Source organism: Triplophysa dalaica, chromosome 14, assembly GCF_015846415.1.
Source record: "Triplophysa dalaica isolate WHDGS20190420 chromosome 14, ASM1584641v1, whole genome shotgun sequence".
Taxonomy (NCBI): domain Eukaryota; kingdom Metazoa; phylum Chordata; class Actinopteri; order Cypriniformes; family Nemacheilidae; genus Triplophysa; species Triplophysa dalaica.
The window spans coordinates 10,854,092-10,879,827 of NC_079555.1; the positions used below are offsets into that span (position 1 = coordinate 10,854,092).

Below are 25,736 nucleotides of genomic sequence, written 5' to 3' on the forward strand. Positions count from 1 at the left end.
GCATCACATTTAAATAAAAACAAACTCATGGATCAGATAAATTAATCTACACCATTCATTTACTAGTCTTGAAATATATTATTCAATTTGAGAAACGATGAAAAAGTCTTAGCAACGTTAAAGCTTTCCTGTAGCTCAGTGGTAAGAGCATTGTGTTGGGATATGTAGTGTCCAACAACAAGTTTATGTACAAAGAAGGTGTAAGCTATTATTTCATTATAATAAGTAGTTATTCTTACCTTCCTTCTTGACTGACTGCCAAATGATTCGTTCCGCGATTCATCAGTCTAATCCCCTCCTTTCCGCAAGCCTAGTCTGATGTGATTGGTCTGATGGTCTAGTCTGCTGTGATTGGTCTTCCGCGAATGAGGCTCACGTGTTTGGGGGAGAAGAGTGAAGTTTTTGCGGGCAGTCCTAGCAAAACATAGTCGGGGACTATATGTCGCGATGTGAATCCGCGATGTTTTGCAAATCAGACTAGCGACGAATCGTTTGCTTGATTCAAAGTCGATTCTTTCTTTTCAAAGCCAATAACTTTGTTATATATTCACCTTCGGATTGACAACTTGGCAGACTGCTTACTTTCAAACAAGGCAACATGACACACTGCAAGAAATGTCATTTCCATGATAACATGTTACAGCATGTACTTGATATTTTAACTAAAGTAAACTCATTGGCTCTTACAACACACACTAGCATCATTACTTGGAAGCACTATCAAAACATTTCCAAGTACAGCAGAAAATATTTCACTGGTAAACTGTAATAACTGTAATTCAGACATGACGTAAAAATCATTAAAATAAGTGCACTAAACCTACAATATGGATTTTTGAAATGACGGTTTGACCAATAATTATACAAGCACCTCTAAAAACAAAGCTGCATCAAGACAGCTGGCAAGCAAACCTGTATAGCATTATTCCAGGCAAATCCATTTTAGGCTTCTGGCAACTGAGCCAGTCAATCAAATACTTGATTGCCTTGTCCAATGGCAGTCAACCAGGCACCGGTCCCTGGGAAAAACCATACGCTCCAAGTGCATTAAAGCTAATTCATGGAGCGATTTATTGTTCTGCTCAAGTGTAGCGAGCGTTAATGGATGAAGACAAAACAGCATCAATTTAACTGACAGAAATGGCCTGGATGTAAATATGTTGAGCTTCTCTTTTTTTTTTCAAGCAATAAATCGCTGAATTGGGTCAGGGTGATTTTGATTCAGCTTCGTCTTTAAATGATCTCATTCATTGAAATTCCACGGATCACTCTGTGGATCTGTAAACCGCTTCTCTCCTGCGATTCCTGCATGAGAATGCATTCTAATGGGCAAGTGAGCTTAATGGGTCTGTCAAGACTTGATGTGGTGGCTCTGCTCCGGTATGCAAGTGTAGCAGAACCTCGAGTGCCTCTGTGGTAAGCCTGTGCCAAGCTGCAAGATCCCTTGAGTGGAAAACAGAGATCTCCTGTGAATTTATTGTTAAACCACGATCAACCATACCCTTTTCTAAGGTGATCAATTATGTATATGTGACCAATTAACCTTTTGGTGGAACAGATTTACAGTCCATACTGTTTATTTTTATAATGCGATTCCCTCAGAGTGTCGCTCATCATCATTAAACTTCGCCTGATGGAGCCTGTAGTCTTGGCAGAGGCGTGCGAGTTTGTGCCGGCAGATTCCTGCCAGCTTGGCCTGAACAGACACCGCAATGCCAATCTCAATACAACTCAACAGCTGCACAGATGGTCTTCTACTGACAAAGATTTGCTGCTGTTATTTATTGGAAACACAGAAGGGTCAACAAAGTGGGGCTGAGACAGAGCAACCATGAAGGCTAATTCATGACAGGAGTCAGATCGTGCTGAAGTTCATTTTAAAGCTGTTTTTCAGCACTGCTGTTTCAGGTCTTTCTCTTCACATGATTAGCGTTGACTAAAGTTATTTCTGCAGCTCTGATTGCAAATCGCAATCAATAATATAATTATATTTTTTCAGAACGTTTATTTATGATTATCCTTTTGGATTGCTTTTAAACTCAGTATTTATTGGATGTCAGATGCAAGACTAATCTTGCAGAATGTGACACAGTCTGTGAAAACCAGGCTAAAGTCTCAAAATCTTGTTATGAGATATTGAGTTTGATTTCAAGCATTACTTTCACTCATTTTTATCATTAACATTTTCGACATGCTCAATCAATATTTAAGATATCAAGGTTATATTTTTACAGAATGTTGTTTGTGTTATGTTATGTTCAATGCTTTATGTAGAACTGTCCTTCCAAAACCTCAGATGTCCTGATTTCCTTCTTTTGAAAAAGGTAAAACCCTGTACTTTTAAAATGATTAACTATCGTGTTATCAAAATTGACAAGCACATTTGAATACTTTATATGGGTTAAGTATTTACAAAACCCCTGACAAACAAAAATGATTTATGGCAAAAAAAAATCATGAAATGTGGAGATACAAGGTTTCAGAAGGACTGCAGCGAAATTTAAAAATTCACAAAAACACAAAAATATATATATATATATAATATTTCATGAAGTAGAACGGGACTATATTTCATAAACTACCTCTACCATTTTTTATGTGCCTTCTTGAAAGTCAAGTTCTTGTGAATCAGTTGGATGTGGTCAAATGAGAAATAAGACCTCTCCATCCTTAGTGTAAGCAGCCCTGCCTGGATGTGATCTGGGATCAGTCTATTTCCTCGCCTTTCCCCATTTCCCCAGAAATTACATAAAGGCTTGAACATATTATAGCCTCTGGCTCAAACAGCTATTTTCATTGTAAGACTGCCTGATAGGTAATCGATGTGTAATCATGTACTCCGTAAGAATATGATTTATTTGACTACTATTAGATTTTTGTAAACTGATTACGCAATTCTCATACATGTAATCTGTTACGCTCAACTCTATCATAAATGTCTATATCCATTAGTTAATGTAATTAATCAATATTGCTGATGACACACAACTCCACTTATCACTTGCACCAGATGCCCACAGATCAATTAGCATCATGCTGGAGATGTGGGGATGCACAGAGAAAGTCTATCATGCCTAATAAACTCAATGAGGCTCTTTCATGAAACTTTCACCACCTATATGAGTAAATTCCGAGGAATTTGCGTGTACAACAGACCTTCCAGAAAACTTTACTCTGGATGCACAGATACTTTGTTAACGTCAGATTTCATAGTAATATGTGTATAATTTAAAGTATTCCAATAATTTGTAAACAGGGCGGGCATACACGCTCATTAAACATTTGCATAATCCTCGCCTATGAATTGCAGCTTTGCACATTACCTATCTAGGAATTCTGGAATCCTCTGGACTTCATTCCCTGATTTGGCTACATTACATTGCATGAATGCATAATATATTAGGCTATATGCTTAACAATAAATGAATCAGTTAAACTGTGTCCACCAAAGCATTTTTAACCAGTAAATAATAATACCTGGTGCTCTTTTGGAAACGGCCTGCTGGTAGCGCCTTTGGAGGCACTGCGCGTTATTTCGGAGATGCGATGGTTTAGCTCACTTGTTACTTGCATCTTATTTTGAAGGATATTACTTAATATTAAAAGTAGAGTTACCATTACTATTAACTTCTCCATTGTTGTGTATGATGATTGGTCAATGTACTGTAGTGTTTGTCCCGTCTCTTCTCCACAGTGATTGGACGGCTGTGTAAAAAAGGACAGTGACTAGCTCTGTGTTTTACCCAAAGTTAAAAAGTGAACAAAATGTAAAGTAAAACATAATAAAAGACAGGGGAAAATAATTGTATACTACAAATATTATATATACTATACATACTTTATAAATATTATGATACATAGTGATCAAAATGCAGTGTCATCAGTTTGTCTAAAAGAATACATAACTTTACTTAACTTTGCGGTTTTACACACTGTTTACACGGGATATGGAGCAGGTGTACATTTCTATCGTACTAACTAACATTTTGAAAATTCATATTTCATGAATCTGAAAATATATGTTAGAATGACTTTATGAATTATTTACGCAAAAGTGTGTGTAAATGAATGACACCCAATACCTCCATGAGCCAATAATCACATCAAGAATGAGTCATAATATTAAAAATGAGTTTATAGCTTAAAAACTGATATTTGCAATGTCTGTCATAACAGCATCTCTAAAATGTGTGATATTTTCCACCTCCTTACAGAAACTTATTCATACTTTCACATCCAGTCTTGACTGCAGTGTTTTGGCAGCTTTACCAAAAATCTCAATCAAACACTCACAGGGAGTTCAGAATAGAGCGAGACTGCTGACGCGTGTGAAAATGAAGAATCGCATTATACCGGCACTTAAATCCCCCCTCTGGATATCTATGTCTTATAGAATTGATTTTAAGATCCTTTTAACCATGTTAAATGTCTTCATCGTGCTTACTCAACATACGTCAGCAGAGTGATTGCTAAATACACTTCTAAATCGCCAAACCCCCACCAGCCAGTGACACCTTAAACATGGCAAAAGAAAGTGGTGTGCATCTGTAGTCCCGAGCTGTTGTGAAACTCTCTCCCTGCTGACCCAAGAGTAGCTCATTCAATTCATAAAATATCTTTATTTAGTTTTTTCGTCTTTTTTGTAATTTGCATATTTTCTGTAAAGCAATTTGTCAACGTTAGATTGACTCACTGCTCACAAGGGCTACAGCAGCTATAGGAATTATATATATGTCCTTTACATCACCACTTCTTTGTTTTCCTTCCTTTCACCTCTACTGGCCTGTTCATGACCGGCCCTTAACTGTGAATAACAATGAAAAACACATGTCTGATTTAAAAACGCCTTTATGAGCATTTATTAATATTATAACTCTTTGACGTACATTTAAAGTATAACAGCGGCATAAATCTGAATTAGAAAGTTTGAATATCCATTTCTTGTCCTTTCATGGTTTGTCGTTCCATTATTCATGTTTATAAATATGCTGATTGAAGGAAATGGAAATGAGGCTATAATGAGAATTAGTGAGATTTCCTCTCTCTGATCTCGCTGATGATTCTCTGAGGAGGGAACAGATGTGTTTGACCTGCCCCATAAAGCATCACTTTTCAAGACGTTTTGCAGGCTTACTGTAATAAATCAGCGTTATAGAAGGTGGTCGTATCTTTACACATGAATTCTGACAGTGTTTTACAGTTTCTGTCATGTCAAATCCCGAGATAAACAACTGAACACACAAATATAGAATATCATAAAGCATACTCTGCAACCTTTCTGTTCTTTCTCGATAGACACTAAAGAATGATGATGCTGTGCCCAAGAAGGATGTGCAGAGAATCCTGGAGCTCAGTCACAAGCAAAGGTAAGTGTACATTTTTCGCATTGTTAGTCACAATGTCATCAGACAATAATAAAATAGAGATTTTATACTTGTAAATATTTTTTTATTCAATTAGCATTTTTCTCATATTAGTTTTCATATTAATTTTAGTTTGCTGTTTTGTTATGCACATTTGTGATTACATTTTAATTTTTTTATATTGCTATGAATGAAATTGATAGCTTTTTCAGTTAGTTCAGTTTTTATTTTATTTTTGTTATGTTAAAGTCATTTTTATTACTTTTTATTTTATTTATTATTTTGTTTCGTTTTATTTTATTCACATTTATTCATTTGGCAGACTTTTATCCAAAGCGACTTGACTCACAAGTAGGAGAGCATATACCATTTTGTCAACAAAAATGTATATATATATATTTTTAAACAAAATTGATTTAGCAAGTACTGTACATAAACCATCATTATTCACCACTACTACCTTGATTTGAAACCGAAAGCTTATAAAGATTTATGAGTTGACCTGTTGGGTAAGATTTGTTGGAAATGTCAGTTTGACATCTTTTGCACTTAACATAAGTTACTTTAAAAAATGTTATGTTTCGAACAGAGGCGGAGATGCAGAGACAAAAGGTACGAATTGCAGCTTTAAAGTTGTAACTAAATCCGACCATTTAAAAAGGTGAAAAATAACTCCGGAGTCAATTAATTTCATTCCGATGGTAATGCTTCTATGTTAATGAATTACATTCGGACATCTGTGTATAGGCTGGGAATCTGAGAATAAACATTGCAAAATTAAACACATCTTTACTTAACAGAAAGTAATTTAAGGACGGGGATGTCAGCCCATGCAGTATTTCCTTCAACTCTCAGTGAAATGAACTGTGTAAAATAAGAAGCTGTGTGTTCTTTAATTAATTACTCACTCTCACACACCAACACCAGTAATTACAGACTGTTAGCAACTGTTTACACGGATTCGTCTGTAGACAGATGCTCGCCCATTTGTTGTATACATCTAAGGCTCTCTTGGCGACTCCTGTTTCAAGAGCAACAAGCTTCTTTAACACTGCTTTTACGACAAAACTGTCTTGGTTTAAATCCGATAGAATTGTCATGGGTTTTTTAGTGCTTAAGAACTCCGGAGCACTCCAGAATACTCTTGGTGGCTTTATGGCAACAGATTGGATCCATCAACGTTCAGCCATGTTGGCTGGAGAGTTAGTGACAGAATTCAATTTCCCCCTGTGTCAGGTGTATGTAATGGCTTCTATTTTTAACCCCAATCAACAGCAGACAGATATTGAAATTCAGGGCAGATGTGGTGAAGTTTCTGACCTTCAGTCTCTTGATTAAAATGACGATATGAGCACTCTGAGAAAAGATATGAGCAGACCATGGACATCTACGATTGGGAAGTCATTGGATTGCGCTCTGTTTTGCCTTATAAAACTCCACATGGTGACGTTTCTAGGAGGCTCGGCTTGGTCGTATCAGATTATTACTTGGACAATTCAGTTGCCGATATAAATGAGCCATCTGCTTGATAAGCATTAAGAAGCGTGAGAGAGCGTCTCACCGAGCTAAAAATAAAACTATAAAATGTGGCTGGGAGCAGTAGTTAACAGAATACAGCATGCTATAGTGAAAATAGCAGATAAAATGGAAATTAAGCCACGTCCGAACGTCAAGATTGATGTGGATTTCGCTCATGTGGGTCCGTCCATGACACTGTGCAGAGTCTCACTTGTCCTTTTATGATTCAGAAGGGCTCCATTTGTGGCTGTAGAGTGCCCTTATGTGAAGCATGCATTGACGCGCGCTTCACAGCAAATTACTACCCAACACTATACAGTATGCATCATAACGTCATCATTATGTGAACTTGGAGATCTGGGCGTTTAGAGGGTGACAGCTAGGACGGGCCCAAGTGATTTCTCTGTTTTAAATTGAAAAATCTTTGTAATTTTCTCATTTTCTCGGTTTTTGTGATAAACCACAGAACAATTTATCAGACTCTGTACCTGATCAAGCCTCAGGACTTAAATATTTGTAATATTGAAGCTCAACATTAAAACCTGTCAGTTAACTCTCTCTGACTAGAAGTAAACACATCTTCCACTGCTATGACAAATTCCATCTTTATTGTTCTCATAAATCAAAAACTGCAGACATTTCTGTCTTTGAAAACCTGCAGAAGCATAACATGCCTGCTTCAACCTTCTTCCTTTATAATTTTAAAGAACCGAGACTGACAATGCAACCATCACTCATCTCAAGCTAATTTCTTTCTTAAAGGAACAGATGTCTGTTAAAAGAATAACCCACATTTAACATTACAGGCTATGCATTGACAGGCTTGGCTTTTAATTTAGATTCATGCAATCGGAACTAATCTGTTTAAAAATGTAAACCTTTAAAAGCAACATCCCAAAGACACGTCTCGGAAGTACTGAAACCGCAATTCATACGTAAAAGATTCTTATAGATTTTACCCAAAATGTGAAACACTGAAAAATATTTAAATAGTAAAACATATAGGTCCTTGAGGCAAATTTGTTCCGCATGAGGAGAGAGACACTCCTGTCAAGTGTCTCAAATAGGCTAGCGAGGCTGATGTTTTGAATATTGCAAATTTAACCACTAGTTGCTAAGCAACCATACATCCTATCCATCCCAAAATTACACAGAATGCAATTAGGCAAAGAACCCTCATCCATGCATGTTTGGTGATTTCTCACCATATAAAGTTAGAGGTGTTTCAAGTGAGGAAGATAATAATAATAGTCTAGAGGAAAAGCAGTAGGAATCGGGGGCTGAAGGGCTGTTACGCGACAGCCCCGGTGTCAACATGCTTTGCTCCGCTTGACTCGCAGATAGTCGTAGATCTCCAAATAATTGTTAATTAGTTCCAATGTAGCAAGTCTCTGTGTCTGAAACTTTTGCATGCACAGTGCTGTGAAAGAGCGTTTGCCTGACTTTCCTATACGCTCTTTAATTGCACATTTCTCTCACTGAATGATTTAATACCATAAAATAAAATGTCATGGTAACGCATAGAAAAATCCAGAAAATAAAAAATTATTTATATCATTACATTTGCTTCATAGAAAAAGTCTTCATTTGTTTTATTATATTACTGCAGTCAGTCCTGTTCTAAACAGTATTGACCCATGCACAGTACTCGCTTCTTTAAAGCTTCTTCAGATGTGCTGTTGAAATATTATTGAGATATATCAGCTTGCAAAACCATAAGTAAAAGTCCTGTCGCCAACATTGAGTATTTACCTCAAAATGAAGCAACAGCTCATGTAAAAATGTCAAATTCTATCATCATTCCCTAACCCAGTTTCTCCAAATCTGTATCAATTTCTTTGTTGTGATGAACACAGAGAAATATATTTGGAAGAATGCTTGTAACCAAACAATTCTTGGCCACCATTTACAACCATTGTAGGAAAAAATGCATGTAAAAGTCTTTGTTCTGTTGAACACAAACGATAATATGCACACTGCACCTCAAAGGATCTTAGAAATAACACGCATTTCTAACATCAGCTAATGTCAGAGTTCACATAACAATAAGAGAGAGACAAAATTAATTTGTTGAGTAGCAATGTTTTGAGTAGCAGGGCTAAAACATTTCAGGAACATCTTTATACAGTCGGTTATGTTTTTTTTTAATGGATTAAAATAATCATTTTCTATGGACGGATGATTCAAAATGGACCTTCATGGTCACACCAAATCTTTAGCTAAGTGAATACAGCATTGCACTGTGAATGTTATATCTACAGAGTGAATCACAGTGGTGGCAGCGTGATAGTAAGTGGATGTTTTGCTGCCTTGGGACCTGGATGACCTGTTATCATTGAAAGAAGCATGAATTCTGCTATGCACCAGACAATTCTTTAGGAGAATCATCTTCACCATCTGTGCGTGAGCTGAAGCTTAAGTGTAATTGAGTGATGCAGCGAGTCGGTGATACAAAACACGAACACAAATTTCCGCATCTGAATGGCTGAAAAGACACATCATTAAAGTTATATAGTGGCTAAGTAGAAGCCTTGCCTTTTTGTTTTGAACGGCACAATGTAGATAAAAGGATCTGACGATTCTTTGGTTTATAAATTTTATCAATAATTCAATGCATAAGACAAAATAGCAAGCTTGCATGGCACTGTATGGTAGAGTGTATTGATTTAGTAACGGGCCTTATTTATAGTTATTGTTGAATCCTTTTTACACAATTTTGGTTTGTAAATTTTTAAGGACTTTAAGGTCTTTTAAGACTAGGATACCATTATGGTCATTTAAGGATAAATGGCCTCTGTGCCAGATTGAAATTATGTAAAACCAACCACCCTTAGTTTGGTGTATTAATGCATCAGATGGTTACTGACAGACTGTGAGCATGTCGGAAGAGATTGAGACTATCCCACTGTTACGGCACATGCTCTCACACATTGACATCATGTCCTCATTCTTTCCTGTTCTCTCTCTATTTTTTTTCAATAAAACAATCAATAAATGTGGCGTAAAGGCTAAAAAAGGAAATAAAAATGATAGATTTCTGGATACAATAGTACACATAGAAATAATGGGGTATATGGATTGGCTATTACTGTGGATTGTTCGGTCTCTCCTGATCCCTCTTTCTCAGTTTTCTGTGTTTTTTTATGCCCCACCACACTCCTTTGTCTTTCTGCCTTTCTTCCACAGGGATGAGATGAAGTCACTCCAGGCGGCTCTGCAGAAGCAACTGGATGATGCAACTGAACGCGCGGAGAAGCAGCAGGCCACCGTGAGATGTGTTAAACTTATATTCACTGCTTTTGAAGAACTTAAAAAAGCACTGTGGTTAAGATACGGCTACTCTCATTCTTAATATTGAACTCATTCACTTATTCTAATCCACTCACAGCATTACTTGTAAAATCATCACATTAACTGATAAGAAAAAAACAGGTGAAATAACGAGACCTTAACTTTGTTTACATGAAAACTAACAAGTAACAATCGACTGTATTATAACTTTAAGTAAAGGAACAAACTTTCAACTGGACAAACAATGTAATTCTTTTATGTAATAACTGCCCTAACTGGCCAGAGGCGCATAGCAAACATGGCTGCCGAGTGGCACGACTTCTGTAAATAGACTTTGTTGTTGCGTAAAGAGTGAATGGAAGTGAACAGACAAAACAATATTTTTGTTGTAGGCCAATTTAAGAACACATTAACCCAATTTTCATCCTATGCATGTCGGTTTGAATATATTGTAAATTCTACTAACTGAGAGACATGCAATATTCCACCAGTATCACCACGGTGACCGCTTCACTATTTGTATAACTCCTGCTGTCTCATGCCTCTGGCGTTATCACAGCCATGCTGATATAGAGCACTATCACACACAAACTCAAGCAATATTGCATTAATATGATTTGCATGTAGAGGTTTATGTAAGTTATTATAACTACAAAATGCTGAAAAAAATCTACATAGCTGTATTGTTTTAGCATTATGTTCTAAACACAAACATTTATCCTTAAAGGGATAGTTCACCCTAAAATGAAAATGATGTCATCATTTACTCTCCCTCATGTCATTTCAAACATGCACAAATTTCTTTCCTATTCAGAACCCCCAAAATACGTTTTGAAGAATGTTGGTAACAGAAAACCCCCAGTCCACGTTGACTTGCACTGGATTTGTGTCCATGCAGTAGAAGTAAATGGGGACCAACGATTTTTCTTTCAAAATATCATCTTATGTGTTTTACAGGAGAAATAAAGTCACACAGGGAAAAAATTAGTGTGAGCGAAGTAATAACAGAATTTTCATTTTGGGGTGAACTATCCCCCTGAGGACATAATTCAAATATCATGATAATGGTTTGTAGCATTTGTTCATTGAAATATGACGACTCAAATCAACTCACTTCATCTGTTTACAATAGATCCGTGCAGAGAGTCATTGGGTTTTGTTTTTGCTGTATTGAAGCATGTTTGGACTGGATATCATGACTCCATTTTAAAACGCTCTTTCATTCTGCTGTGTCACCATTGCACCCTCCCCTCTGACTCGTGTCTAAACTAATTACCAGGAAAACACTGGAATCCTCATTAGATGATCGAGGCAGCGCAGAGGGCCGGAAAGAGTCTCATCTATTTTAGGCATTTACCTTAAGGTGCTGAAGACTTACGTTACAGTAATTATGGAAAACTGTAGGAAGCGCCTTGCTGGTTTTGGAGGAGAAACACAGTTATCTGCTTGCTGGAACTTTTATGTTTCCTCTCTGTGTGTGGCTGCGCGCGGTACTGCGGGGGATAGAGACACAGACGCTCATGTTCTGAATGAGAATGATTCACAGAGAATTTGCATTTTACCAGCTCTAGCTGTTCCTCGCATTCTTTGAACAGTTCTCCACCAATTGACACCAATTACAGATAACAAAGCAGATCCGCAACCTTAGGTATATTCACAAGCTGGCTTGGCAACAATTGTCCTATTCATTTTCAGGGAAATGTTAACGTTTTACACAAGTGTTGAAACGGCCCAGCAAGCTCTGACCTTTTGTTTGGCTGTAAGTGTCTTTTTATGATGACCTTTTCTATTATATAGTCATTATGTAGAGCCGTTGTTATTATATCGAAGCCCAAATGTTTGCAGGGGAAATGAGGTGTGCCTAGAAAATATCTTGGTATCCGCTTTTCCAAACGGCATGTTAAAAACTGGTGATGTCATTTTATACCCTTCAGGGGATAGTACACCCATAAATGAAAATTCTCTTATCATTTACTGACCCTCTTTTCATTATACACCTGAATGATTTACTTCTTCAGCAGAACACAAAAGAAGATCATTTGAACAATGTTGGTAACTGAACAACGTTGGTTCCAATTCACTTGCATTGGTTTTGTGAATGGGAAGTGAATGGGTACCACCAACTTTTCGAAATGGGGTAAATGATGACAGAATTTTCATTTTTGGGTGAACAATTACTTTAAGGTCCCAACGTGTAGCGAACATAATGTAACACAAATCAAAAGTAATTTCTTCATCCTTAGTCATCATTTCATATTTTAAAATTCTGATTGGATAAGCCAAGCTGACAAACACACTTCTGTGACCAGACATTTTTTGTATTCCTTGTATTAATGCACCAAGAAACTCGCTAAATGCAAAATGTACTGCCAAGCGGAGGAGCTGTTTGTTTCCAATAACTATCAATAATACATGTAACTCTTTATGGAAGAGTTTGTGTCTTGTATTGTAGCGCTATTGGCACGCCCTGTCTGAGAACAGCCCTCACCCGTGGTAAAATCGTTGTAACGCATGCCCTCTATTTAAATATTTATGCATTGTCTGCAGTATATCAACACACGAACTCAGACTGAATTCAATTAAAGTGCTAATCAGAATGAATACACCTGCGGGTGCGCTGCTGTATTGTCTGGAAACGCGCAAAGCTGCTCGACCTCAGTATTTAGATGTGTTGTTATTTTTCCACAGTGTCTGCAATGGCTGCAGGCAGTAGAGAGAGAGAGACAGAGAGAGAGAGAGAGACAGAGAGAGAGAGAGAGAGAGAGAGAGAGAGGGAGGGTGTATGTGTTGAGGTAGTTTGACATTCAGGGCTGAGCTGGGTGAATAAGGAATAAGGAGCAATAGTGGAACGGTCTATTTGATTGGTATTGCCGTTCGCCTGCGGGCTGTAAACACTTCTGATTGTTTTTTTTTGGCTGTTAGTACCACACTCTGGATTGTTTGGGGAAACCTTCACTCTCACATTCATATCGAAGTATGTTTATAGGACTGCTTTTCGTTTGAATATTTATCAGCATTGATTTCACTGGGAGTAAAGAGGAGGTTTTGCATACAAACCTCTTGCACACATTTCTTTATCAGGTTGGATGTACAGTTAAATCTGAATTATCCTTGGTTTAAAAAAAATGTATTTTTACATATCCTACATTTCTTTTTCTTAATATTTTCCATGCAGATCAAGTTTTTAAAGATGGAGATGGAAAAGAAGACCAAAATCATTAAAGACCTTCAACAAGAGGTACCGAATGATTTATTAATGTGTTTTTCCTTGGAATGAGATATTGTTGAGTTATCTAAGCTCTATAAATGACCTTACATTGGATTCATGCCTGAAAAACACTTATCAGTTATAGCAGTTTTGATGGTGAATCTCTTTTCACCAAATTCTTCTATACCATTTTTATCCACCTACTCTTCAATCCGTTTTGAAGGGTGTTTTGATGAGGTGTTTTGGATTATGGGTAGGGTTTAGGCTAGGCTTTTTTCACAGGAATGTTGATTTAAAAACACAGAAAACAACCAAAAAACATCTCAGCCAAATTACAGTGACCCAAATCTGATATCGTAGGATACCTTTTTTTTGCAGTCAGACATAGCTAGTCACAGCTAGTTGAGTTTCATAATGGCACTGGTTGACTAACCACAACAGTCAGATTAATTCTCGAGCTAAATCAGATGTACAACCTCTTTCTTAGTCTACCTGAGGTCATGCCAAAGGTAATGACATCATCATGACTACTCAACTTGTTAAACCATTAATAATATTTCTTATCATTATTTTGTGTCTATGCCCCTTTAATGTACTTTGAATGGCAATTTATGTTTTTTTTTTGTAATATCACTTATTCCTGCCTCACATCACTTTCATCATCCCATTTAGCTTCGGATGTTTCATTAAATAGGAAATTCTGGAGTACGATTTATGGTTACATGCTATTAAGATCTGATTTGCATGTTTTTTGTTCAAAATGACCTACCTCTTTTGTCTCTGCGCATTGTGCCCTATCTGCCTGGGCTGGACACCTGTGTCATTGTAGCTTGTTACAAGCCTACCGCATGTCACTTTTAATGACAGCTGCCATTTTTCTGACAGACTTGGGCAGTCATTCCTCTTTAGGGGTGGCGAATGCAAGTGTGCAGACTTGATAGTAATTCCACCTCATTGAATCACATTGCAATGCGATTCTGCTTCATTACCTCAAACACTCTCTGGCTTTCCATACACCCTTTCTCTTCCTCATTTCTTGTTATTTCTCACTCTCCTATTCACACACACATACTCATTCACTAGAATATAACACCTCTGTAGCCCACCACTTATTATATATTCCACAGTCAATTTGTTAGTGTGGGCCATAGTGACTCTTTACCCATCAGGTGCTGTAATTACAGTAAAAGTAGAAAAGTGCCTGATGAGTCAGTGTTAAAGGAAAAGTTATTTATCTCAAAATAATATTTTTGTTAATTTTCACATACCCACATGATTTTCAACATGTTTTAAGACCTCCCGGCGTCTTTGAAACACAAATAAAGATATTTAGGTGACATCCGAGAGATTTCCAGGTCTCCTCATAGACATCATGGTTATAGTTGCTGTCAAGGTCCAGAAAAGTACAAAAGACATTGTTAAATGGGTCCATCTGCATATTACTGTTACTTTAGTATCTCCAGGCACGTGAAAAAAAGCGCCAAACTCTTGGTCGCCCAATTTTTAACGTGGTGTGACAAACAAAAAAAAATAGAGAGAAATGTTATAAAAAATTATGCTTTTACGGCTGACGTTTTGAGAGTCGAGTTGTTTAGTCACGAGGCATTTTCCCGGTATCGTCCCAGTGTGGACAAGCCATGAAATAATAATGAAACACCTTAATGTTGCAACGTGACGTTAATTAAAGTATGACTCATTTACTGATGTGACAGTAAATGTGTCACAGCTCGCAGAACAGATCCAGTCGAACAGAATAAAACCATTACCCTATGTCAAATTTAGTGAATGCATAATTGCATTACATAAACATGATGCCAACGTGTTTAATTTCAGTCATATTAAAATCAACCCTATAACTTTAGTATGAAAAGGATTTGTAAACATTTGTATGTTGGCAAAGTTATTAGATATCAGATGCTGTAAATATGATATTCTGTGATTCAAGAGCAAAAAAGTATTGTTGAATTAACAATTTATGTATGAATAGTAATGAGTTAGATGGAGAGCGAGAGAGAGAATAAGAAAAAGAGAGTGGGTCAGACAGAGAGAGGCAGAAAAAAGAAGAGGTGGAGAAAAGGACTAGATTAAACTCAGCACCACCATCATTTCTGTATTGATTCTTAATCTGCCATCATATATTTCCATAAAGACATCCACTGCAGGTTATTACAGAAATGAGGCATATACTCCCGGGTCACCTTGAGCTTCAATAAACTAGTGAGGGAATCGTCAAAATGAACTCAATGAAAACAGTCAAAGCATTTCTTTTGTCCGCACGATTGCGTTTGTCTGCAGGGACAGGGCTATTGTTAAATTGAATGTATTTACCGAACACAAGAAGTCGTAGCTTCTTTCAATGTAACAAAGCCATGTGTATAGCATCTGCTGATTTATTGCTACTTCTTCCTTCAGAATAAAAGCTTGAAGAACAAACTTTTGTCTGGAAACAAGCTGTGTGACCTGCATGCAGAGGAGGTAACTGATGCACACACACACACAGACACTGTTAAAAACTCTTCATTCATTTACAGAGGTGCAGAGTGCACCGTAATTGGACTGCACTTTGGAATAGTTATTAGGAATTTCTTCTTAAAGTACCATTGAAATGAAGTAATTGTTTTTCCAAGAAAAAATACACTTTTCACTTATTGCAATTTAATTCAGACCTCGAAAATTCAGCTGGTCATTGTTTTTTCGCTTTATTTGGCCAATGTATTGAGTAAACAAGGCCCTGACCGAGTAACAAGACAATCAAATTACAGTCCCTGCTGAACTTTTATAGCCATTGACATTCATTTAAGTGTCCAAACTGTATTTGTTCACAGGTCTTTTGTCCTTGTGAAGAGACATAAGCAGGGCAGTCTCTTCACAAGCCATACATTTAATTACAGACAAACAAGTGTGAATCAATCCATATTCGCTTTTATTTATGTCGCACTTTTCACAATTTTGCAAGAGAAATAAAGACAGAATACATGGTTTTACATTTTTACTGCAATTTTTTCATAAAACGATGATCATTGATGTAACTCAAATAAATACATTGAAATAAATATTATGTTGGATTGCCAACCAAAATTTAATGTCAAACCGGTTGTTTGACATACTTTCTTCTAAACCTTTGAACTTTTTGTTATAACATAGTAGAGAAAGGAACGGAAAATGTAGTTAATAAGAAGATTCATTTTTTTTGTTATTTTAGCTGGAATCAACAAATTTTAATGAAAATGTTTTACTTAATACCTATAAATCATTTCAACACTGATTTTTTGACAAGCTACTACTGTAGATGGAAGTGTACCGGCCCATGTGATCTGATAGTAATGAAGTCTCATTAGTTTTGTGGAGGTGTTGTAAACTTCAGCTATTGATATTAAAGAAGACACTTAGGCTATGGAGAAAAAATGTGTGAGAATGTAAATGGTTACAATTGTGGCAGCAAACCACAGGCAGCCAGCCAAGACAATGTCATACTGTGAAGTGAGCGTTATTGTGTGTGTGTATGTGTTGATGTGTTAATGTGTTTGCGTCTTTGAGTGGTACATGCAGTCCACCAAAGGCTAGGGTTTTATATTTCTTCGCTTAGTGAAGGTTTCTCCTTTGAATTGGAGCTTTGCCCAGCAAGCGTCCACAAAGGAACACTTCGGCACGGCCACACTAAACTGCTACACAATCCAAATCCAATTTTATTATTTGAATAACCTAACAGTTATTTTCTCTTATCTTCACTTTGCAGTCCAAAAAAATCCAAGCCCAGCTGAAAGAGTTGAGGTATGGCAAAAAGGATTTAATTTTTAAGGTAAGGACCAAACAAAGAGGACGTGTCATTACTGTAACCTTGCATGCTGTGCAGGGACCTTAGAGCCACCTTAAAACAATATTTTACATGAACAGGTTATCCACAGGCCAAAGGTTCACAGAGTGTATGTGTGGTGACTTATTAACTACTGTACAAGGTGTTTCCATAGAGAAACAATTTTATTTGAATGTCATTACTTTTAATTTCTCAAGTGTTTAAGTAATAGACCACAACGCATTAAACTCTGTCATTTTTATTCAATCATATCTCTTGGTATTCCATGAAAGAGCCAACAGGTCATAAGGGCAAATTCATAATTCATAAATTAAATTCTTGGGTGAATTATCCCCACTTTTAGCGATTTGACTTTTAAGAATGTTCTTACAGTAGACAGTAGATTAAATGCACAAACAAAGAAATGTAAATGTCATTGTACACAATGATCAGCATTTTGGCCAGAAAAAAAGAAACAAAATTAAGGTAATATTCACATTTTAATTGAAAGATTTGACCTTTTCATGTGGGGATTAGAGTGAAGATTCCTATAAAAAGAGTGACCTTTCGTCCCTTGTAGATTGACCTTTCCTCTATTATTTGCAGTGTTAGATGGGAAAATGTCAGCTGATATTTTCAGCAGTGCCCTTTGGTACATGATATAAGCACTAGGTTTTCACAACAAATGCATTACTTTAACACTATTGATTTTTTTCTTGAGGACAGTCTATAACATATAGTGCAAAAAGTGCATTTTCTGTTCATAATCAACATTTCAATAATTATTGTTGGATTTGATAAAACAACAATAATTTAAGTCCTAATATTATTAGTAGGGGGGTAGAAATACAGATGGCTTCTCTATGAAGAATGTTTTTCACAAAGCAATATGCAATCTGTGTTTGTTTTTCTCCAGAAATGTTTTTTTTATCTTGGCTATACGTGTGTGAATGTATCCCCAACAATTGATTTCGATTATTCTTTCCTTTATATTCAAGATTAAAGACAGTTTTTCGGAATTTGTATCTACAGTTGTCTTTTAAGTACATTCTGAAAAGGCATTGTTCAATAAGCGAAAGAAAAATTATTCTATAACGTATGAAAGCACGGCATCACTGAAGAGAGAGAATGAGCGAGACTTATTTGTCACTCCTAGATTTTATTTTGCCACATCTAGGCATTCAATAGATTTGTTCTTATTTAAACTGCAGTCATTTATCACAATCATGTTTTGTTGAATTGGAGTGAAGTGGCTGAATTATGTGCATGTTTTCAAATCATTTAAAGAGAGGGAGAGAAAGAGACTGTCACATTGTGTGGCTTTGTGCTGTTTGCCAAAAACGCATTAGCATTTGCTTTGGCAGTTGCCCTTATCATCATGGTCTACCATGAGTTCACTTACAGAGATTTCTTATTTATGATCTGCCTATGATTACATTAGCATTAATGAGTGTGTTACTTAGCAGTTGGATATGCTGGTTTTTGCATATGTCCTCGAAGTTATGCGTAATCTGTTTTTTTACAATAAAAAAACGTTTTCAATATCAGTGGCATCTTCCTTGTTATGGCACTGGAAAGTCGCTGAAAATTATTAAGAAGAGATGAGATTAAATTGTGCATTAAGTAAGAGCAATGGCTGATAGCTTGTTATAAGCCACAATCAGAATGATTGCAATGTTCTTTGTATTAATTACAGTATACTTTGAATATACTTTTCTTGGTAAATTGGCAGCTGCTTACAAGCAATTAACAATATTTCACAATCTACTGTAATTATAGTAACAATTATATTGATTGAAAACAAACACGGCTGTACAAAACACAGTTTAAAATGCTACAGTGTTACTTCAAGTAACACATTCATAGGCTTAACACAAGATGAACATTTGATATTCATTTAACCTCATTTTTTTTTCTTCATATTTTCACCTTTAAACTGCTAATTGTGTGTATGTTTTTGTGTGTGCAAATGTACTTAGCATAATATAATTAATATTCATAGGTATTTGTGTAAAATGTGGTTCTAGCATACCAACATTGTGGTACATTTGGACAGGCATTGGAACATACAATATAATCATTTAAAAAGATAAGATGCGGTTCACAACAACAAACATGCAAATGTCTAGTAGGTTTTAACGTTAAAGACGCATTTTGTTTTATTTATAATAAATTAGATTACATTTTGAGATACGTCAGTATTTTTATTTTGTGTCAGCATGTCTGTCAAAAGGTACTTAATGAAAAAATGTAAATATAAATACAATAGCTATGGAAACGCTCTTAACCGCTTATTCATTTAGCGCAAGATTGTCTTTAAGCAATTTTTCTCTGGACTAATGTGACTTCCATTGATTTTATTTCCTGGAGAAAACTAAAAGCTTCTAATAGTTTCCAAAGGTTTCACCTTTCTGTGTTTTTCTCCAAATGAATGACTTTTCAACACAAGCAAAGCTGTACTTTTCATGTTTTTAGGAACATTCAAACTTATAAAGAATGGAAAATCATCGCCCATTCATGTTGTCTTTTAGATGACTTCATGTATTTAGTCTCAAACTACATTTATGTTAATTCTCTCAAGATTGAATGCTGAATGTCACGTTTATATCTAAGCGTATTGCTTTCCATTTCCCTGATAGCACATGCTAATCATTCCAGATGGGGAATCTTTTTACCTGTGCAGCTCTGCTATTCATGTCTCAATGAATCAGCCATTAGCTTCACACACACAGTCTTGTAGAAATATTTATGAAAAACGAATAACACGGTGCAGACAGATCATTACATATTTCTGCATGAATAAAGAACATCATGCCTGATTATACCAGATCAACAAGCATTTACAAAAAAGCTCACAGTATCAACATGTTGTTTCTTAGATACTGCTGGCAGTAACAGACGTTCATAACCAGATTAACTCTATTGATTTAAACAGCAAAAAGACTCCTTTAGTTGATGATTATTCATATGTTATGCAATGTTTGCCATCAACATAAATGTAAATGTATAACTTAAACTGAGACTTACGCCCTGTGTAGGGTCAGCAGTTGATGGATCTGGAGAATAAACTCAGAGTTGCCAAAGATGAACTGGAGAACGCTGCACTAGATAAGGCAAGTATGAGATCCCAAAATGACCAACATCAATGTAAATAAAACTTGCAAGCAATCAAATAATGCAACTGTATTTATCGTAAATGAATCAGTGTTGGAAGAACTCTATGTACGATCACTTACGTGTTTTGTCTCAGCCGTCAAAGCCAACTGAGCCAACTTGTGCATAGCGCCCATAGGGAACAATGACGTTTTTCACTCATATGCACCTAGAATACGCTCAATGACAAATTATCCAAACATTAGATCATACATCAACAACCAAACAGGGGAATGGCTTCAAGCTACTTTTTAAGCTAAAACTAAGTCAACATTTGCCATAGTCGAGGCTTGATCACAGAAACACTCAACAATGCTAAGCTGAAGTGCTGTCTGTTTGCTGTATTTTGAACATGTTTTTATTCAACATAATTATCGCTTCACAACACTGAACCACAAAATCATATTTAATATTGGTTTATCTGAATATAAATAAATGAATCCAACTGATATGCTTGTTGGTTCAGCTTTACAAATCAGAATACTGTATATACTGTATATAGAATAAATAAAAAAGCTGCATGAAGATGCATTATTTGTCTTGCTGACAGATGTAAATTGTTATGATAACAAATAAGCAATAATCAAGAAAATCGTTGGTTATTTTATTCTGGGATATTTATCTGACGCTAGAATCATTTTTATACGATGCAGCAGTACATCATTCCAATTCAACTTGTTATTTCCTTCTGCTATCTTTTAAAATGCAAACTTGGAGCATGAATTCCATTATCTTTTTAGGCCAGGGATTTTGCAATTTAGGCAGAGAGCGTGGAACAAATGAACAAATAAATGGTTTGAGGACCGAGGATAAGATGACAGAGTGATAAACATTTGCCCATTAATCTCATGTGTGTTGTCTCATTTCATTTGTTGCAGGAGTCACAGCTTAAAGCCCTGAAGGACACAGTCCATATCTGCTTTTCATCTGTCCTGCACAGCCAGACAGGAAGTCTACACAGATTTACAGCCACAGCAACTAATCTGTTGAGGTATTCCGCCCTGGTCAACAACTCAAGAGTCACCTTTCAACAGCCGCATGCAAAGGTAATACTAGTAAAAATCTGATGAAACAGAAACTGAGATTTCCTAACACCTAGTTATAGTTTCAAACCGAAAATATCAATCATTGATGTTTTCTTGGATGAGTTTATTTTTCCACATCACATTTTTCTAAGTCGTGTTGAATAAATATTTGCAAGTTACTTCAGTGATGCTGTAGGATGGTGGTATTTTTATTTTGCTGTGCAAAGTTAGCACGATTGCATTTGTTGCATTGAACATTTCCTTCAGTATGAGAACAGACACAACAATTGACAAGCGATGCTATTAAATGTGGTTAAAGCAAACTTAGACAAGCAGCCGTATTGTCATCAAACCAGTTTAAAGAGAAATCTCTCAGTGCATACACTTACTGAGATAACAGGCCATTAACAGTACTTGATTTATTTAGCACATACACAGTGTGATGAGATCCGTATGTCTCTCTGAAAAGATGCGGCAGGGAAACACTTGGTCTCAGGGCGAAACGTTGAATCTTGATCTTATACGCACCCCACTGTGATTTTTTGATTATGCTCCAATAGGCCTGTCCGAAACAGAGAAGTCCCCACAGTACCATATCAGAGAACATAAAAAGGTCTCATAAAACCAGACAATCAGACGATGCTTCAGTTTATTTTCTCCTACTGTAAATAAGCTGATGTTTCGAAAAGAAAAGTTTTCATGCTCTTTTAAATAGTTACAATTTCACTGAAATATATAACACATAATATATAACATTCGCTTTATATAGAATAAAAAAACCTTGAGCTATATACTCCTTTCAATGAGACATTTATGGGAAAGCTGACAAGAATATAAACCTTGACACCAGTCAAGGAGTTGATTGTCAATGCAACTGTCAATACACCTGGTGTGGTAAACTAACAAGGTATTCACTTCAGTGTACCATTGAGATAAAACATGTAATGATACATCAGTTCAGGGTTTCGTCTCCTACAAATCATCCTCGTTCACTGAAATCAAGGCTTTAAACGGAATACGGTCTCAATAGGCATTCTGAGTTAGCTCTTCATAACAGTCCCTATTCATGAAACCATGCCAAATAATTTCAGCTAATGGTAATGGTTTCAGCTTTTACTCTGTTGATAGATTGATCATACGATTTTAAGGTACAGCCATGTTTTAGTGACCATTACTTTAAATTGATCATGCCTTAAAGGTCCAATGTGTAAGTTGTGCAGGATCTATAGACAAATGCAATATAATATACATAACTAGGCCTGTGTGTTTTGAGGTGTATTAGACCTTTCATAATGAAACGTTATGTTTATAGTATTTATAACTTAGTATGCGCTATTTGATTTATTTAGCACATTTTAAAATGCCACTAAAATCTCCACATTGCTCCTTTAATAGAGATGACATTTTAGCTGCGTGTTCAGTCGTGCATCATTCATAATATGAGACAGTTGTTTAAACTCAATTGGATTTAGATAAGAAACATTCAAATCATGTTGGTCGCTGCAAGTACTGTATACAATTTTAATGTCACAAAGACATGCATAAACTGACAAATTGTGACTTCACCAAAAAAAAAAAAACTGCCATTATTTTCACACCCTAATGCCACTCTATATCTGTACGACTGACTTTGAGGAGGAGATATTTTGGTGAACTCTCACTTTTAGAAGGTCGAAGATATTTGTTACACCTAGTTTTGATCCTGTTATCTCATCTGTCAAAACAGCTGATGGTAATAGTATACCGAGTGATAACGCTGGAACCAGCCTGACACTTCTCCATGTTGAGTTAGACACAATTAATTAACTGGCAATCTGAACAAACAGGGAACCATAATATTCATACCAGCGCTTTCCCCTGCAGGTATCTGTACCGCACATCCGCTAATGAGCTCGTCTTAATCCAAAGAGGCCAAGCCGATTAATTAAAGCATGTGTTTTGACAAACTACAGAGAATTGAAAACCTTATTTAGATAACCCATAACATTCGCCGACGGCGTCTTGACGTTGTTGGACTTCACATCAAAACTTTATAGAATTAAAAAATAGCTCAACATTTGAAACGTAACCATAAAGATCAGCAATCAAACGCAGTTTCGACCAATCTTATATTAATCTTGAGTACCTATACAGTAGTAGTATTGCATACGTCGTATCTTCGAAGAGTGTTTAGTTTGATCACATTTATTAAAGATAGATACAGCTGTACGATTATTTCCGGAAAAAAACAAGCTGCTGGAGGCTGGTAGTGGGATGGAACTACAGCAGGCACACAATGCCACGAGCACACAATTACGCATCTACGCGCCGATTTCCAACAAAACACAGACATTTACACTTACCACGTGCAGTTCATGTCCGGCATCATTTATCAATGGGACGGAGCCATTTATCAGTTTCAAACGATCTCCAAATCCATCGTTATATTCATCGTTTATATAACGTCCATCACTGAAATGCCGTGAACAAAGACACACCTTAACTTCACTATCACAAGAGAAACGAGCCAATCTTGACGCAGCTCAGCCAATATTAATGGTAAGTGGGTCTCACTCGTTGGTTGGCGCGTGGACGGGCTCTTTCTTTTGCCTTGCCATGCTTTCCTTGAGAATTGCCCAATAAAAGGAATAGGATCCCTGTTACGAAACAGCGATCCAGACATAAAAAACGTTCCAAAACAAGTTGGAGTACTGGGGTAGTGTATCAAGCACAGAAATACTAGTCATACGTCCGACTCGTTTTTGAACAAGTTGACCGTGTTAAGCATGAGAACCCAGCTCGTTCAACAGTGTAAAGAAGTCACAATGCATGACATAGCATGTTACCTCAACTTTAATGACTTAAAATGCTAAAGCTAAAGGCCTGTTCATACGAGAATGATAACTATATGTACTTTCATCTCAAAGCTCTATTCCTTAGCTTCCATTAAGAGACTTCTATTAGTCTATTTGAGGGTATATATATCACACATCTCATTTTAGTATGTGACTGAGCACTTGAGTTGATGCCAGATGACTTGTTCAAATCTGTCTTATCTAAACCTGGGCCTCGATGGATATCACACTGATTTACAATGGGGAAGCAATAAGTGTGTCATATTCTATTTCATTTACTCCGAAGAGCAGAGAGTTCCTAACTACATTTTTGTTATATCATTACATGAGACCGGTCAGAGACTGTATGGAGTTTCTTCCTTACCATAGTATTCACCTCATCTGTCTTCTTTTAGTTTTCATAGAAACCTTATTTCCCATAGTGCCTAGTTCTTTAATTCACCACCAACATTGATTTACCTCGAGACTCCATCTCAGCACTTTCCGCACCTACTGTATAATCGCACATATATTTGAAGGAATACAGTAGTTCTTTGTTTCTTTCCCAGGAAACAAAATAAGGTACTTAAAAGAATGTTGATAACCAAACAACAATGGACAGCGTTGACTTCCATTGTATGGACACAAAAAACTGAGATATTTCTCACAATATCTTCTTTTGTGTTTAACAGAAGAAAGAGTCATATACAGGTTTTATACCACATGAGTGTGAATAAATTTGTGTTTTTGGGCGAACTATTCCTTCAAGTGCTTTTTTTAAAAAGACTGAATCTACTTTTATCTCATGCAAGGTCAATATATATTGTATATATAAAAATAAATGATATACAGTAAACACTGAACCAGCAGAATAGCTCTTAAGTATTTTTATTTGTGAAAGTGCTGTTAGGCTAACTGCACAGTTGCAATTTTATGTAAGTCTCAATAGATAAAAGCATTTGCTAAATGAAAACAATAACAAAAGTGTGTGCTTTGTGCTTTAACTTTAAAAGCCACAAATGTACAATAGATCACAATAGAACGAAACACTTGACAACAGATCTCAAATTAACCAAAGTGGAAAATTGTTTGCAATTTTATAGTAAAGCGTCTGGAGATTTTAACCCCCACCCATTCTACCCTGTTTTTTAATCCTCTGTGTGTCTAATGCAATTCCGTTTTCTTTATGTGTTCTTCCTTAAGGACATCCCAAAAGTTCCCCGAATCACAACAACAAGTAAATTGCCTTTGAGCAGTGCAGTAATGAGGAGAGATGGCTCCGGACTGAAAGACTTCCAGATGGTGAAGGTAAATCTTTAGTGCCCTTATACTCCAATGCCCACTTCCTACCCTCTGGCCTAAATGGACCAACTTATGTTCATTGAGTCTCTGTGCATCCATTCTACATCACTAAGATCATTTACAACATTACATTACATTTTGTTCGGGAATAAGCTTCAAAGTACTTGTAGGCATCCCACAGTAGTTTTTTGATCAATGTTGTATTGAACTGTTGCAAGTGGACCCATGGAAAGAAATACAGCTCCATTTAGTTAAAGGTGAAGTTTATTT

General features: G+C 36.3%; 1 protein-coding gene across 1 annotated transcript in view; it reads left to right on the forward strand.

The window, feature by feature from the left end:
- luzp2 (leucine zipper protein 2) overlaps positions 1–25,736 on the forward strand; it is an 80,477-nt gene that overhangs the window by 49,489 nt on the left and 5,252 nt on the right. The window contains exons 3-10 of the mRNA XM_056766407.1: positions 5,296–5,366; positions 10,068–10,149; positions 13,348–13,410; positions 15,793–15,855; positions 17,117–17,179; positions 20,212–20,286; positions 21,205–21,372; positions 25,368–25,472. Coding sequence (XP_056622385.1) covers positions 5,296–5,366; positions 10,068–10,149; positions 13,348–13,410; positions 15,793–15,855; positions 17,117–17,179; positions 20,212–20,286; positions 21,205–21,372; positions 25,368–25,472 — 690 coding nt within the window. The remainder of the gene's footprint in view (positions 1–5,295; positions 5,367–10,067; positions 10,150–13,347; positions 13,411–15,792; positions 15,856–17,116; positions 17,180–20,211; positions 20,287–21,204; positions 21,373–25,367; positions 25,473–25,736) is intronic.